This window comes from Garra rufa, chromosome 9 (genome assembly GCF_049309525.1).
Source record: "Garra rufa chromosome 9, GarRuf1.0, whole genome shotgun sequence".
Lineage (NCBI taxonomy): Eukaryota > Metazoa > Chordata > Actinopteri > Cypriniformes > Cyprinidae > Garra > Garra rufa.
In genome coordinates, this window is record NC_133369.1 from 14,283,258 (window position 1) to 14,300,828 (window position 17,571).

At 34.7% G+C, this 17,571-nt stretch overlaps 1 protein-coding gene across 2 annotated transcripts; it reads right to left on the minus strand.

The window, feature by feature from the left end:
- Positions 1 to 683: 683 nt before the first annotated feature.
- On the minus strand, positions 684 to 15,492 carry sybu (syntabulin (syntaxin-interacting)). Of its 2 annotated transcripts, none has more exons than XM_073847079.1 (9): positions 15,285 to 15,492; positions 14,913 to 14,984; positions 9,448 to 9,501; positions 8,881 to 9,046; positions 8,452 to 8,655; positions 6,155 to 6,254; positions 5,168 to 5,314; positions 2,564 to 2,719; positions 684 to 2,469 (listed from the first exon to the last, which is right to left on the minus strand). In XM_073847079.1, exons 3-9 carry the CDS (start codon positions 9,469 to 9,471, stop codon positions 1,332 to 1,334), a joined length of 1,935 nt encoding a protein of 644 aa, XP_073703180.1. In that variant the 5' UTR covers positions 9,472 to 9,501; positions 14,913 to 14,984; positions 15,285 to 15,492; the 3' UTR covers positions 684 to 1,331. The 2 variants fall into 2 exon arrangements, with proteins under 2 accessions (XP_073703180.1, XP_073703179.1); XM_073847078.1 differs by having other exon boundaries at positions 8,881 to 9,049; positions 15,285 to 15,491.
- Positions 15,493 to 17,571: the final 2,079 nt, after the last annotated feature.

Below are 17,571 nucleotides of genomic sequence, written 5' to 3' on the forward strand. Positions count from 1 at the left end.
GTAGCTGTCCAAAGAAACTTGTGAACTGCAAAGAATTAAATTGTATTAATCTAGGATTAAAGTTTAAGGATTAAAGACTAAGGCTCACTTTACTGACTTAACACTCTTTGCTTAACACATCACAGCATTAAACCTTTTTGTCCGATAAAACAACACCTTTCATAATGAGTTTGTGGAGATTTTATTACATTTCTTCTTTTTTTTTCCATACGAGATATAGATGATAAAACAGGCCCAGATGTAATCTACAGACTGTTTCGCATTTTCAATGCAAATTTTACACTCTTAAAAATAAAGGTGCTTCTCAATGCCATAGAGGAACCTTTTTTTGTTTAAATGGTTCCATAAAGAACCTTTAACATCTGAAGAACCTTTGTTTCATGAAAGATTCTTTGTGGCGAAAGAAGGTTCTTCAGATTATAAAAAAGTAAGAAAGAGATGGTTCTTTAAAGTATCTTTAACTGAATGGTTCGTTGTGGAACCAAAAATGGTTCTTCTATGGCATCGCTGTGAAGAACCTTTTAAAGCACCTTTATTTTTAAGAGTGTAGAGGGAAATCTGCAGAATTCCTTATGTTTTTGTATCACTTTGTAAATGTCATTCATTCCAATTCTTCAAGTAATACAAGTTTAGAAATTATGCAATAGCTTTCCCATTCTCTAACACACAATAAAAGTCCAAGCTTGGAGGGTTTTTTCATGCTTTAATAATAAATATAATGATATACATCTGATATAAACAAAAATATTGCACATAGCTCAGGCACATAACAAGTGTTCGCTTTACTGTGGCAAGTGCTGCCTTTCAGGAAAATGTTAGTTTACAGAGCAACATGTAAAAGCTCTAACTCCAGGGAGAGAAACACATTTCCACTTAACACAAAACGCTGAACACATTTAAGCTTTGGCAGAAGGTTTTAGTTCTATTGGAACACAAATGACATTCAAACTAAAACAAAAACGACGGTCAACTGACAGTCAACCCCTATTGTCACTCTAAATGACTCTTTTATAAAAAGCAGGGAATAGCAGTCAGCAAAGAACAAGACTCGAGCAACATAATCACCTACCCAGATGATCAGATTATGCAAAAATATTTATATATACACAAACATAAGGGTAATAAATAACAAAAAAAAAAAAAGACTAAACAAGTCCCTTTACATCCCATCAAATTCATTGTGCCTCAAATGGCAAAAACACACAGTGCAAAGTAGGAATGTCGCAACTAAACGGAATAAGTGTATGCGTATAATCACAGGTGTACGAAAACACAATTTCTACTTGAAGATGACATTTAAGTGCTCTTGTTGTAAATGTGGGTGAGGGCCGCTAAGTGTCCGGCCCGTGAGAGACATGACGGAGTGAGTGCAATCCCATAATGCAACAGCCTCGAATTAAAGCTGCAATGTTGTACACAGGAGCCCCTCCAACCAAACCATGCTGCGAATAGAGCCACGCCACGGTGGGTAGAACGGGTGCTGCCACAGCAACCAGATCGACAAAGAAGCTGTTGCTCCAGTGGCTTTTTCCCACCACTGCCATGCTAGAGGTGTTCTTGGGATTCTTCAGGTCGAAATTCAGCTCTTCCATGAACTGAGGACTCATTTTGGGTTCAGAAAAGCCCAAACCAGAATCACCAACGGTGTTTTGGGCAGTGTTGGTGCAAATGGGGGCAACATCTTTGACTTCTTCATCTTGTGCTTCAGGTATCTCCTCCTTTATGGGTTTTTGTGCTTCAGGAAAGTCCTCAAGCTTTTTGGGAACCTGTGCTGATTCCTGGGATTGGTGGGGAGAAATAAGAAGGCCAGGGAAGCTGCCACCTTGGAGCTTTAGCAGCTGGAAAAGGAGGGTTTGGAGATCAGCGGTGAAGAACATGTCCTCAGTCTGGACACCTTTATCTTCTGCAGCAAAGGGGTCACTTGACATATTCTCCTCTGTGCTCTTTTCTGAAACACTTGGCTCCAAGGTGGACAGCCCTGGTTGGGGAATGATCTTGGAATCTTGGGAATCAACCGCGGTGGACATGAGAACCTGCTCGAGAATTTCAGCTCTGTTGGCCATCTCGTCATTGGCCAGCAGCTCACTATCAGCCATCTCTTCCATTGCTTGTTCTTCACCATGTAGCTCCATCTCCAGCTTCCCTGCAGTTGATCTTTCTGGAGACTCATAGATGAAGTCCAGCGTTGGCTCATCTTGCAAGTTGCAGCCATTCTGTGCCAACTCCATGCAGTGCAGCAGGGACTCAAGCTTTCGGTTTTGAATGTTTATGTCAATGAAATACTTCTGGATGCCTTTGTCTTTCTCCATGAGGCTGTTCTTCATGGTTTCCACCACTTGGCGCAGCTGCTTGATCTCTTTGCGTGCTTCTTTAAGTGCTAGCTGAGCTTCCACACGGTGACATTCCTCCTCTATCCAGTCCTCCCGCATACGTCCCAGTTGGGACTTCAGCTCCTCAATCTCAGCCTCCCTGTAACCCATCAATGTGAAAAATGTACCATGAGAGCTCTCGAGAGCTCTCGAGGGAACTGCAATTGTGAAAGTATTTCAAAGCAGACTCTTACCGGTCACAAACGATGTTCTGTGAGTCTTTGAGCTTTGTCTTAAGGTGTCTTATGGCTACCTCTTTCTGCTGTAGAGGGGTAAGGTACTGCTCTGGATTGGGAGGCCTGATGCCATGATTGTCTCCGCAGGAATGGTAGCGTACAGGAGTAGTCCTTCTGAAAATAAAAGCAAGTTTAACTTTAATTAATATGAAAGCTTCAACAAGAGCTAAAATAATAAATTCTATGGGCCTGTTGTGTCTTTAACAATTTACTAGGGAAGCACGATATTATCGGAACGTTATCGGAATTTCGGCATTAGCTGATATGAAAAAGCAATGCTGATACGTTTTGCCGATAATATGAGTAGCTCATGTGCTCAGGACTTGGTGTTTTTTTTTTTTTTTTTAACTATCAGCATATTGGATGTCAGATGTCCAAATGCAAAACCTAATAGAGCTTTACTAACACAGTTGAGGTCAAAATTTTACATACACCTTGCAGAATCTGCAAAATGTTAATTATTTTACCAAAATAAGAGGGATCATACAAAATGCATGTTATTTTTTTATTTAGTACTGACCTGAATAAGATATTTCACATAATAGACATTTATATATAGTCGACAAGAGAAAATAGTTGAATTTATAAAAATGACGCGTTCAAAAGTTAACATACACTTGATTCTTAATACTGTGTTGTTACCTGAATGATCCACAGCTTTTTTTTTTTATTATTATTATTTTGTGAAAGTTGTTCACAAGTCACTTGTTTGTCCTGAACAGTTAAACTGCCTGCTGTTTTTGAGAAAAAAAAAATTCAGTTCTCACAAATTCTTTGGTTTTTCAGCATTTTTTGTGTATTTGAACCCTTTCCAACACTTACTGTATGATCTTGAGATCCATCTTTTCACACTGAGGACAACTGAGGGACTCATATGCAACTTTTACAGAAGGTTCAAATGTTCATGGATGCTTCAGAGGGAAACACAATGTATCAAGAGCCAGGGGGTGAAAACTTTTGAACAGAATGAAGAGGTGTACATTTTTCTTATTTTGCTTAAACATACATATATTTTTCCATTTAGTAGTGCACTTCAGAAGCTACAGAAGATACTTACATGTTTCCCAGAAGACAAAATAAGTTATATTTACCCTGATCTTCAAACCCGAAAAGTTTTCACCCCCTGGCTCTTAATGTATTGTTTCCCCTTTTGAAGCATCAGTGAGTGTTTAAACCTTCTGCAATAGTTGCATTTGAGTAAAAAGATGATCCCAAAATCATACAGTCATTGTTGGAAATTGTTTTCAAATTCACAAAAATGCTGAATAATAAAGAATTTGTGGGACCTGAAGAATTTTTCTGGCAGTTCAACTGTTCAGGGCAAACAATGGACACATGAATTAAAAAAAAAAAAAAAAAACCACACACACACACACACACACACACACACCAAAAACACCACAACTGTGGATCATTCAAAAACAGCACAGTATTAAGAATCAAGTGTATGCAAACTTTTGAACAATTCAACTATTATTTTCTCTTGTGGCCTATATGTAAATGTCTTTTATGTGAAATATCTTAATTCAGGTCAGTACTAAATAAAAACAAATCATCATGCATTTTGTATGATCCCTCTTATTTTGGTAAAATAATTAACATTTTGTAGATTCTGCAAGGTGTACGTAAACTTTTGACCTCAACTGTAAGTCACCATAACTGCTCTTTATTTGGTCCATTAAAATTTTGTTTAGGTCAGTGGTTTTCAACATGTTGGATGTGACCCAAATATAGACTGCAGGTCTGATTTGATTTGGTCATAATCAGCAAGGTAAAAGAAAAAAACAAAGCTAAAAGAAAATAATAAAATGCAACCAACTACACAACAGGACAGAAAGGTAAATGTAAACAGAAATTTAATACTAATATTTAAAGAACATAATGAAATAAAGCACAAAAAAAAAGAAAAGTACAAAAGCATGAAAATACAACAAAAAGAAAGAAAAATAAAGTATGAAAGAAATGAAGCAATGGCCCTGTTACCAGGCAGAAAAACTAGAAGCACGATATCCTAGCAACCTGCTATGCTGCTTTCAAGTCAAATTTGCATCTGTGCCAGAGATGGCACAATGGAAGAACAAACAAGGACCCTGGAGAAGCTCAGGCAGGCACAGAGAACACACATTCTGTGCTTCGATTGAAAAAAGAAATGGAAACGCATAAAAGGCAAAACTAAACAACACCAGTAACACCACAACATGCAATTAAGCCAAATGACAAAGCTGAAATATCTTCAAACATACTGACTGTGCACACATGAAATATTAATGCCCCCCTCAACCTCTCTACAAAAATGTAGCACTGAAAAACACTTTACTCCTATCAGCCAGCCAACGGATTTGCTGTCTGCGTGGGCAAAATGAGAGCAGACAATTTTGTTGAAATCCCCTCAAAGCCTGGCACAGCCAAACCATGACCAATCTAATCCTCTATTCTGTGAAGAGGTTGAGAACACGATAACAATCTCTATCTGTATGGCGCCTGAGCCCTGCATAGAATATACTGCATCTACCATGTTCTCAATGTCCTTCCATCTGTTTGCTTCTACCTCTTTGTCCATACCTTCTGGTAGAGCTGGAGTTGCTACTGCTGTTGGTAATAGAGGGGACTTTGGGGGGCGTCCTGTATGGGGCATAAAGCTCTGCATCGCGAGGGGCAGGGCTTCCTGCGGGCTTGAACACTGGCAGGCTTCTGATATGGGGCCCACGGCTGAGGAAGATAAGAGCAAGCAAATAGGACAGTGTCATGACAGGCAAGACACATAGGCTATGTTTAGAACTACCATGCAACTCATTCTTTCAGTATGCAGTATGCATGCAATACACTGTAAACTTTTTACTGGACATTTACTAAAGTGTGCACCTTGCTTTCCATTTTCAATGTGAGGTTTTTATATAACTGTATGCCATTTACTAAATTTAACATTTAAGATCATGTAACAATGTTGCATATCAATGTATCATTTTTTTTTTACATACTATATGTGACCCTGCACCACAAAACCAGTCATAAGTTTTTTTTTGTTTGTTTTTTTTGGACTGTAATTATAATTGCTAAATAAGCTTTTCATTGATGTATGGTTTTGTTAAGATAGGGCGATATTTGGCCAAGATACAGCTATTTGAAAATCTGTAATAGGAGGGTGCAAAAAAAAGCAAAATATTAAGAAAATTGCTTTTAGAGTTGTCCAAATAAAGTTCTTAGCAATGCATATTAATAATCAAAAATTACATTTTGAAATCTTCACAGTAGGAAATTTACAAAATATCTTCATGGAACATGATCTTTACTTAATATCCTAATCATTTTTGGCATAAAAGAAAAATCGATAATTTTGACCCGTACAATGTATTTTTGGCTATTGCTACAAATATACCCGTGCTACTTAAGACTGGTTTGTGGTCCAGGGTCAAATATATAACTTGCAAATTTCATATTGTAAGTCATCTAGCATGAAATATCAAATCTGACAGAGAAAAACAAACAAAACAGATAGCAGCCATCTTGGATTAGGCTTTAGAAACTTAAAATAAAGCATAAAAACCATACCCGCGAGAAGATGAGTTTTTCCCTGCGGAGTTGCTGGGCAGCTTTTCATGCGTCTTGTAGCTTCCAGTGCTGCTAGATGAGCTGAAATCTGTCTCACTGCCTACAGTGCACAAAAAACAGGGATCAAAAGTCTAAAGTTTCCTCTAAAAAGATTTCAACATCAGCGAAACTTGTCCATTCAAGGGTATCTAAAAAGACTGTAGAAGTAGAGACTTCAAACCCACTGAATGCACATCCCAAGCACGTTTCCAATTAGCATATTTCCAGTAGCCAGATCAAAGAGGCTTGTCAGAGGATATAAGGTTACAGACTTCTGTGATGAACATCATCTGCCTCCATTATGGAAGAACTAAGGCTTGGGAAGTCAAGGACTGAATCTTTCAGTGACAGTGGAATCCTACGCATTCGGTTTTTCTCAGCACTTTTATGTAAGCTTGAATATCACCTTACTTGCAGCCATTAACTTTTATGTTAGCGTTAGTGTTTAAGACCCTGCTGGTGGATGCAATAACTACACCGTTTCTACTTTGACAGGAATCATCATTACATTTTACCTTTTATTTTCCAAAGATTCTTAAAAGCATGAGATTATCTTATATTATTTTGTTTCCTGCTAAACTAAAGAGATATAATACTCGTCACATACTTCCTTGAGGTACCATATTGGTGATACTCAGATGTAAACAACAGCATGGATTGCACGGTTATTGTGAATATGCTGTTCTGCTCATTTATGCGGTCTAAACCATGGAAAAAATGTGTCAAAGCTGCTAAATCATATAGAGAAGGACTTAGTAAGCAGGAAAGGATGCAATATTTTGACAAACTAAAGAGTGGTTAAGATATGTACAAGCAGTATTAATTAAGATATTAGCCTAATATTTCACCTACCTGACTGGAAACAAACATGAATCTTGACCTGGTAATCCTGGTACAGTTTGGCCAACCACAAACACCTTTTGTTCTCTTTGATTTGTTATAACTTTGGGCAGTCTATAGTACTCTAACCCCCGCTTAAGCCTAGTCCCAGACTAAAATGTAAGTCTGATCTGTTTCAACTAAAGAAAACTTGCACTAACTGATCTAAAAATATATCAGTGCTATTGTTTTATCTCAAGATGGACACCAGTAATGTTTTTTTCTAAGGCACGTTTATAAAAATTACTTAAACATCCTAATTAAACTATGGTCTAATCCTAGTTTAGTCTAAGCCCTGTCTGTGAAACCAGCCCTAAATGTTTTTCCCAGTCTGACCGATTAGTACAGCCCAAAACCTGACAATTATTGACCATTTTCAGCAGCAATAATCAGCCAAATAAGCAAGTTTGGTTCAGTTCAGTGGCATCGTTTACGTTCAGTGCCACTAATATGGCCAACTGACGACGTGTAGTAAAAACACTCTATTAGACATCCTAGTATCAAATCAACACATATTTGATAACAGAAGATAACAGAATATTTAAGTAAATGTATTAAGCATTAAATTCAAAAGGTGGTGAGTGAAAAACAAAGACATGCTAAAGAAGGGGTAAGATAATTCAGTACCTTGATTTCACTAAAAAAATTTTTCCAAAAATATACACACCTGAGAAGCATCTCTTTCCTTTTGACAAAACCATGCTATAGTGCGTACTTTTTTAATCGTGCTATTATCTATCTATCTATCTAACCAAACAAATGTGACTAACTAGCTAACAATTACAAAACTGTGCAAGGTGCTAAATACAAATCAAGCTCAAATGCTGAATTCTCACAGGCAGTGGGAGGAGCCAACTACTTTAAATTGAACTGATTGGCCATCCACAAGCCAACCAATCATTGGCCTCTATGAGGAAGGGTAATCAAGCACATGGCAGCTGCTGTTTCCTGGGTTTAGCTTTAATCTTGTGTTTTCAAGAAAATACTTCAGAGAAACCCATTCCAGCAGAACATTTGAATGGATTAAACATGCAGGTGTGCCCATGACATTACATAAATAAATTATTATTCATATATATACTTTTGTTTCAAAACAGAAGTTTGGAGAACTGCATGTGTTTTTATGTTTGAACTTGTGGAACGTGCACACTTGCACACAAGTTGATAAAGACCCCATGTGCAAACTGTCCTTGTATGTACACGTCCTTGTAGTCGCGGTTGTTTATGTAACAAAGCAAATATTAGATTTCTAAACCTTTTTTGAATGCAGTTTGTTAAACATTCACTATTTGACCTGATGTCATAGTCATAATAAATTTATCAAAAATCATAAATCAAAAAAAATAAAAAGTTGGTAATTATTGGAGTAATAAAATTACCTTTATTCATGATTGGTGAACGCTGTTGCTTCTCTCGCTTGTGCTTCTCTGTGGGTGCGCTCCACTCGGCCACTACGTTCATCCGAACTCTTTTCACCTTGACCTTGCGCTCTCCCAGAGAGGGTGAACTCAGTGGGCTGTTGTCAGAGCCTGAGGGGGTCTTGGTTGGCGATGCACATTGACTGCTTGGGCATCCAGTATCATCTGAGAAGGTAGAACCGAGTGGAAATGACATAACACACATTTCAAGGTTACACTAGTGTGCCTTTCTTTATCAAAGAGGTCAAATATACTAGGCCATCAACGCGTAGAAGCCATCATCGAGCAAATAATGACAATTTAGTGTGGATATTACTTTATATTTGGAATTAAATTCTTAAATATCTTATCAGGATGGTGTTGAAGTCATCACAACCTCATGTAGTCTACCTGAGGAGAGGCTGTTTGGACTGATGGTTCTTTTTGAGTGCTGGGAGCCGATGTCAAAATCTTCTGACAGTGGCATGTTGGACGCTGATGACTCCTTTGTTTTAGTACGCAAGGGGTGGAGGACAAATCTAGGGATACGGCTGCGCATGCTTCCCTTTTCTTTCACCTGCTGGAAATGACAAATTTGTAATTGGGAATGGAGCTACTACTAGCTACAGATAACCTACAGTAAGCATCTGAGGTGAGCTGTTTAATCTTTTTTTTTTTTTTTTTTTTTTTTTAAAGCTGGTGTTAAGATGAATTATGTTTTGGTCCTTAAAGTAAATTTTCATTTCCAATTTAAGTTTTGCTTACTTGCCATTAATCTTAAAGTCCTTGCACACTGAGTCTGAAATTCTTGACTGAAATTTGCTCAAATTTCTCACATTTTTTGTCTGTCATTTTAAAAAAAATCGCATAGGGTTCAGTTTTCTACATTTTTCGCATTAGAAAATTTCTGACTCAGTGTGCAAGGACTTTACCGTAAGTAAAAATGTGTTTACACACAAATAAAGTTAAGATTCGTACCTCGAATGTCTGAAAAGGTCCCATTTTTCTGAAACAGGGAATGCTTAAGTAAAACTGTAAAAAAAATAAAACAGGTTGCTTGAATATTTCCTTTTGGTATGATGAGCCAACCAGAACAAAGAATGATAATAGTGTAAAACTAAATGAGGACATGAAGCAAGATGCCAAGCTGGTTTAACCTAGTTCATGAATGGTCCTTAAATAGACTAAAGTTAAATAGAGTGCCATATATACACTACCAGTCAAAAGTTTTTGAACAGTAAGATTTGTAATGTTTTTTTTTTTAAAGAAGTATCTTCTGCTTACCAAGCCTGTATTTATTTAAAATGTAATTTATTCCTGTGATTTTAAAGCTGAAATTTTAGCATCATTACTCCAGTCTTCAGTGTCACATGATCCTTCAGAAATCATTGTAATATTATGATTTGCTGCTCAAAATATTATTATGTTGAAAACAGATGAGTAGAATCTTCAGGTTTCTTTAATGAATAGAAAAGCATTGATCTAAAATAGAAATCTTTTGTAACATTATAATTGTCTTTATCATCACTTTTGATCAATTTAAAGCATTCTTGCTAAATAAAAATATTCATTTCTACAATTTATTTCCAAATATATATATAAATGATAAATGCTGATCTTTGAATCTTTCTGTTTATCAAAAAATCCTAAAAAAAATGTTTTAAATATATTTTAAAAGAAATGTAAAAATATACAAAATATTTCAAAATGTTACTGTTTTTGCTGTACTTTAGTTAAAACAAATGCAGGTTTGGTAAGCAGAAGAGACTTCTTTAGAAAACATTACAAATCTTACTGTTCAAAAACTTTTGACTTAAATACTAAATATACATTTTTCCATGAATTGTCAATAAATCTAGTTTTCTACCCAAAACTATGTAGAAATGTAGTGCCTTATCACTGGTTTCAGCCACCTACTAAATATAAATTAATTTACTTGCACTAAGAATTAACTCTTATTCTAAATTGAACTGATCCAGTGCTATTATTTGACATGATTCTTTGGATGATCAGTGAATTTACCAGGGGTTACGTAAAAGGCTTTGCACTTGGAGAAGGAAGTAATATGGTCAATTTAATCCTTGTCTAGGATGAGATGATAAAACCCCACCCTTCTGGTTGGCTTATTTAACTGCTTTTGCTGTTCCAGATCTGCTTATAACTGTAACAGGCCAAAGCCCAGGCTGAATAATTTAATTTCATGTATCACGCTTGATTGCCTATGACGTCACCGGTCCATTTCCTGTTATTAGTGGTGTATGTTAAGGTTGTGTGTGCCTTGTTTTTCAGCATCTCTTTGAAGTGGGTTATATAAGGGTTATGGTTTCTTTCAATGTGGATGACGTAATTCACCCCTTAGGGTCGACGCTTGTTGCATAGCTGGGTTCTTGCCTCTTTCCGTTTTGTGTCCGGATGCCATGTTTCATTATAAAAGAAGGTCGCCCGTTCTTTCGGATGTGGAAAACATGCTACTTGAGTTTGAGTATCTTATGTCATCACAATTCTGTGAGTTTTATGTTGTTTTATATTTTTGTGCTTTGTTTAGAGGACAAAAAGATTTGCTTTAATTGTTTTGTCAGCTTCAGTGCAATATTGGTGATGGAAGTACACAAAGTGAACTGAAAATGAAAGCATTCAAAAGTGTGAAGTCAGTCAAATTTGTAATAAAATTTTGTTTTTAGAAACTAATGCTTGTGTTCAGAACGAATGCATTATATTGATCATCATTTATAATATTACGAAACCTTTCCAATTTAAAAAAATGTTCTTTTGAATTGCTATTCCTCTAAATCCTGAAAAATGCATAAGCACAGCCATTTTGATCTGTGATAATGATAAAAAATGTTTCTTGAGACACAACTCTGCATATTACAATTATTTCTGATGGAGCATGTGACACTGAAGACTGGAGTAATGGTGCTGAAAATTCAGCTTTGCCATCAGAAAAAAATTGCATTTGAAAATATATTCAAACATTAAGCAGTTATTTTAAATTGTAATAACTTTTAACTGTTTTACAGTATTTTTGATTCAATAAATGCAGCCTTGGTGAACATAAGAGACACTTTCAAAAACATTAAACAGTACTTTTTATTCCTACTTGGCCAATGAGTTATAAAATGATTGCCTGTCAAATTGTCACTCATGGGAGCTGGATTGTTTTCTCTCTGAGCTTAAGTCAGAGCCTTAGTGAAAGAAACCTAGAAACAAAGACTTGGCAACACAGAGAAACATTGCCTTTGCAGAAGCCAGATAGTGGTCAGTGACATTAGTCGGCCATTCAGTCCGTGATTGATGTCTTGTGTCAGGACAAGAAGCTTAGTGTTTTTACCTCATGTCAGCCTAATGGAAAAGCTGAGACTAGTTTCCGCCTGACACAGTTAGAAGTTACTGATACAGTTTCTCTTAAATCACCTCATCCATCCTATATGCAAATGGAACGGCTGGCTTGAGGTGATAAAGCAGGAGTGCAGCCAGAGTTAGAAGTTATACATTTGTTGACTCATAACACCTTATGTAATGTACTGCTCATATTTAATTAAGAAGAATGATTCCATGCATAAAACATGACAGCAGGGGCCCGCTAAGGGGGGGTAAGTTAGGACAATTCTAAGGGCCCACGCCTTTTAGGGCCCCCCAGAGATCTGCTTTTGTGTGGTAGGGGGGGTCCAACCTTATATTTTGTCATAGGGCCCAAAATTGCGAGCGGCGCCCCTGCGTGACAGTAGAAATCAGCTTCATCCCACATTCTTAAAATAAAAGGTACAAAGATGTAACTAGGGCTAAAAGGTACAATATTTGTCCCTTATTTTCCTGAGAGTGTACATACTGTATGTTCTTAAGCCCTTTTATCAAAATATACTGTAAACTTTCATTATAATCAACAATTTGAACAACTTTTTAGTTCTGATATAGGCCTGCATATATATATATATATAACTAAGGCTGTCTTCTGGCTAAATACTGTATGTAGTCAACACAACACATCTAGAGACACTTTAATCAGTTGCCTCAGCACCAGTGACTCCTCATTCTGTCATTAGTCCACTAAAGCAGTAATGACTCAATGTTGTTGGAGACGGAGAGTAATGTGCACAAATGCATTTGCTACTGGCTTTGAGTGCTTTCTCTTTTTGCTGGACTCTTGTCTTTTGAGCTTGACTACAGAAAAAGATGGCTAAATACAGGCTAATGTCGTACAAGTCAGTGAAGAATTCCATACGTTTTTAAGTGACTATGGGTTTTATTATTATTTTATTAGTTTTATTCTGTTTATTTTATTTTCAGTGAGAATTCAGTTCTTGATATTGGAAGACATGTTGCCCCACAAATTGTACTTATTTTTTATAACTTATTTTCTGTTTCATGATTCATTATTACGTTAATATACACAAGTTTTTTAATTTATAACCAAATTAATTTTTCAGTGGTGAATCTCATAACATGTCTGGGTAATATTTTACTTGTGGATTCAAAATGTTTATTTTTATTATTTTATTTTTATATATTTTTTAAAGCAGTTTTTATGCTCATTAAGGCTGCATTTATTTGATAAAAATTGACTGTTAATTAACAGTAATATTATGAAATATTATTTAAATGTAAAATTACTCTTTTCTATGTGAATGTATTTTCAAATATAATTTATTCCTGTGATGAAATGCTGAATTTTCAGCATCATTACTCCAGTCAGTGTCACACGATCCTTCAGAAATCATTCTAATATGCTGATTTATTATTAATGTTGAAAACAGTTGTGCTGTTTAATATTTAGTTGGAACCTGTGATATGTTTTTTTTTCTGGATTCTTTAATAAATACAGTTAAAAGGTTTAAAAGAACAGCATTAATTTAAAATTTAAATGTTTTGTAACAATATAAACTATCATTAAAAAAATTGTTGTCAGTAAATTTGTATTCTTTCTTTTTGCTTTGAAAGAAATGAATACTTTTATTCACCAAGGATGTGTTAAATTGCTTATAAAAAGTGATAGCAAAGACTTTCATTGTTTTAAAAGATTTCTTTTTTAAATAAACACTATTCTTTTTAACTTTTTATTCATCAAAAAAAAAAAAAAAAAAAAAAAAAAAAAATCTAAAAAAGTATCAGAGCTTCCAAAAGAATATGTAGCATTGCAACTGTTGGCAGCATTGATATTAAGTTTTTATGCTCATCAAAGCTGCATTTATTTGATTAAAAAATCTGTTAATTAACAGTAATATTGTGAAATATTATTTCAATGTAAAATAACTGTTTTCTATGTGAATATGTTTTAAAATGCAATTTATTCCTGTGATGCAAAGCTGAATTTTCAGCATTATTACTCCAGTCTTCAGTGTCACAAGATCCTTCATAAATCATTCTAATATGCCGATTTATTATTAATGTTGAAAACAGTTGTGCTGATCAATATTTAGTTGGAACCCGTGATACCTTTTTTTGGGATTATTTAATAAATAAATAAGTTAAAAAGAACAGCATTTATTTAAAATTTAAATCTTTTGTAACAATATAAACTATCATTTAAAAGTTTGTGGTCAGTACATTTTTATTCTTTCTTTTTAATTTTAATTTTAATTTTAATTTTATTCACCAAGGATGTGTTAAATTGGTTATAAAAAAGTGATAGCAAAGACTTTTATTGTTTTTAAAAGATTTTTGTTAAATAAACACTGTTCTTTTTAACTTTTTATTTATCAAAAAATCAAAAAAAAAAAAAAAAAAAAAAAAAAAAAAACTATCAGAGCTTCCAAAAGAATATGTAGCATCATAACTGTTTCCAACATTGATAATAAAAGTAATAAATCAGCATATTAGGATGATTTCTAAAGGATCATGTGACACTGAAGAATGGAGCAATGGCTGGTGAAAATTCAGCTTTGCATCACAGGAATAAATTATATTTTAAAATATATTAAAATAGAAAAACATTATTTTATAACTGTAATAATACTTCACAATATTACTGTTTTTTGTTTCTTCTAAATCTATCTATCTATCTATCTATCTATCTATCTATCTATCTATCTATCTATTTATATTTATATATAGTTAATAAAACTTAAAAATATATTTACCTTCTTTTTTGCCATTGCTATTTGTAATTTTAATGCCCTCTTTTTCTCAAAAAGGATTTAAAATTCTTAATACTGTAATACAGTAATTTATTTACTGTGTTACAGTATAAAATGCATGTTTTTACTTAAATGTTTTTATTATTTAAAGGCAGTACAATATATAATTTAAATATAATAATTCAAAAAATGCTTTTTTATATACTCGAATTTGAAAACGAAACTTCAAACACCCCATAGTGGTTAATAGCGTTCTGTGAATATTCTGTGAAAACTAAACTCGTACAACACTTTTCCCACAAAGTGCAGATGTTTTTTTAATATTTCATCTTGTAAAAATCTATATTAAAACAAGTTGATTGACAGTACCTGAGAGACGTTTAGCTGCAGACGAGTATCTCTGAAATGTCAAGTGACGGATCTACCCCACCTAAGCAATGACTAAAAAACAACAAAAGAAAAATATGAACCGCATTATTAAACAAAAATATATGTTTAATTTTTGAATAGTTTCTTAAAATGAAACATAATCTCACACAATGCGTGAACAGCAATGCGTAATTCAAGTTTAGAGCGAACATGTTGAACACAGGCTATACAAAGAACATGTTGTACTCGCTTTAAAAACTAGCCTATATTTACTAATATTAAAATGTATAGCGTTATTTCCGTTAATATAAGTGTGTTAATAAAACCCGCTATGGTAACCAAGAGTGTGACGCAGTAAGTAAATACACTTGCCTCGTGATGGTCTGGATGGATTCCTGTGAGTGAAAGTGAAGGATGCGCTGCTCCGTATCCCTTCAAAACAACACAATGCGCGCTCTCGCTCCTCAGCCCTTGTTTTGATCCGATGCGATGGACTCTCAGCCTCAGTCTGCGGATTAATCCACGCAGCGCATCTCAGTGCATCAGTGTATGTGCTCAAGCAGAAGAGGCTGAGGACATTGACATCGCCAGAACGACGTAAATCTGACTAATGTTCCAAGTGTGTTATGTAACGAGCAGCAAGATTTAACCCTTACATGGCCGAATGAGATTTAACAGGTCGGGTTAACCTTGTTTTTATCGTTAATGTTATTGGGGTTTGACCTACGCTTTTAAAAAAAAATAAAGGTTCTTTATTTGCATAGATGGTTCCATGAAACCTTTCCATTGCACAAAAGGTTCCTTACAGTGGAGAAATGTTAGTTTTCTTAGTTGTTTTAGGATCTAATTCCTGGCTGACCTGTTGAAAAGTGCCTAAAAGTCTCACGTTAACCACGGCTAGGGTACCATCTATAGATCAGAAAACCAGTTTAGTCTGGTTTCAGATGTTTATTTTCAGCAGGGTTCATACTTGAGCAGCAATGCTGACAGTGAAGACTCAGTGCAGCGAGTAGTGGCGTCAGCTCTCCATGGTGCTGAAGTCAACTTTCCAAACGAGCGTCAAGTCAAAGCGAATGGAAGTCATTCTCCGTGATAACTCAAGCCGATTCAGTGTGACACCCAAATTATGTCAGAAAATTGGGAAGACATATTTTTTTATACAAAAGAGGTGATTTTATTTAATCTCATTTTGTTTAATAAACTTTTTCGTTTTATCAAAAAATAAAGTTAGTCTGAGCAAACACGTGTGACCGACTGAATATATAGGCCTGGTGTATCTGATATGATAGACGCGCAGTTATAATAATTCGGCCTTTCGCTGCCCTCTGCTGGTAGATAATGGAATGACACGTGGCGTTTGACTTGAAATGTGTCAAATAAGCCCCACCGTTGTGTTGGAGCACTAATGAATTTGTAGAAACTGTTTATCAGTTTGTATAACATTACGTTGTGAAAAAATAGTTTTTTTTTTTTGCACAAATCTGTAGAAAACTGTGTATTTAATAGTGTGTTGTAGGGAAGATAATGAAATGGAGATTTTGTCATGTGATTTACAATTTATTGCATTATTTGTTGGCTAAAACCGCGTTACCAGTTATATTCTCAACTTTTGAAAACCCCAATGGGTACTGAAGTGCTGTACATAAGTTTCCAAATTAATCACTTACATGAAGCCAAAGTCTGTGAGCTGCCACCGAAATAAACCTCACCTTTACATTTCAGGCATGATCTCAAACCACTCTTACTGTTTCAGTAATTTCTTGAGTTACGTTTTTAATAATTGTCTGTTTAATGACAGATTTGATTGTGTCAGCAATAGTATATGCAAAGTGAGATGTGACTTATAATTCACTTTCAGTGAGAAATATTCACTGGAGTAAAAAGTGGCATTTCTGTGAATTTCTGTGAATTCAGGTAAATTTGGACACTTTTTGCCAATTAAATGACTGGGGGAAATATCCTAATTAAGCTGAATGTTACTTACATTGCAGTTTGTTGCTTTAGATATGAAAATGTTATGAACTGTAAATAATATATATGACCTACACTACCAGTTAAAGGTTTTTAAACAGTAAGATTTTTAATGTTCTGCTCACCAAGCCTGCATTTATTTGATCCAAAGTACAGCAAAAAGAGTAAAATTTTTTGAAATATTTTTACTTTTTAAAATAACTGTTTTTTTGATTAGAATATATTTTAAAATGTAATTTATTCCTGTGATTTCAAAGCTGAATTTTTAGCATCATTACTCCAGTCACATGATCCTTCAGAAATCTTTCTAATATTCTGATTTGCTGCAAAAAACATTTATTATTATTACCATTATGTTGAAAAGAGCTAAGTATAATTTTTTCAAGTTTCTTTGATGAATAGATGAATAGAAAGTTTAGTTCAGATTCATTAGTTCAGATTTTTATCTTTCCTTTCTCAAAATAATACCTACTCCAAGCGTTTGAATGGTATAGTGTAAAGCTTTTTATTTCAGATAAATGCTGATCTATTGGATCTATCCATTCTATTCAAAGAATTCTGACAAAAAATGTACTCAACTGTTTTAAATATTGATGATGATAATAATAAAAAAATGTTTCTTGAACAGCAAATAAGCATATTAGATTGATTTCTGAAGCATCATGTGACACTGAAGACTGGAGTAATG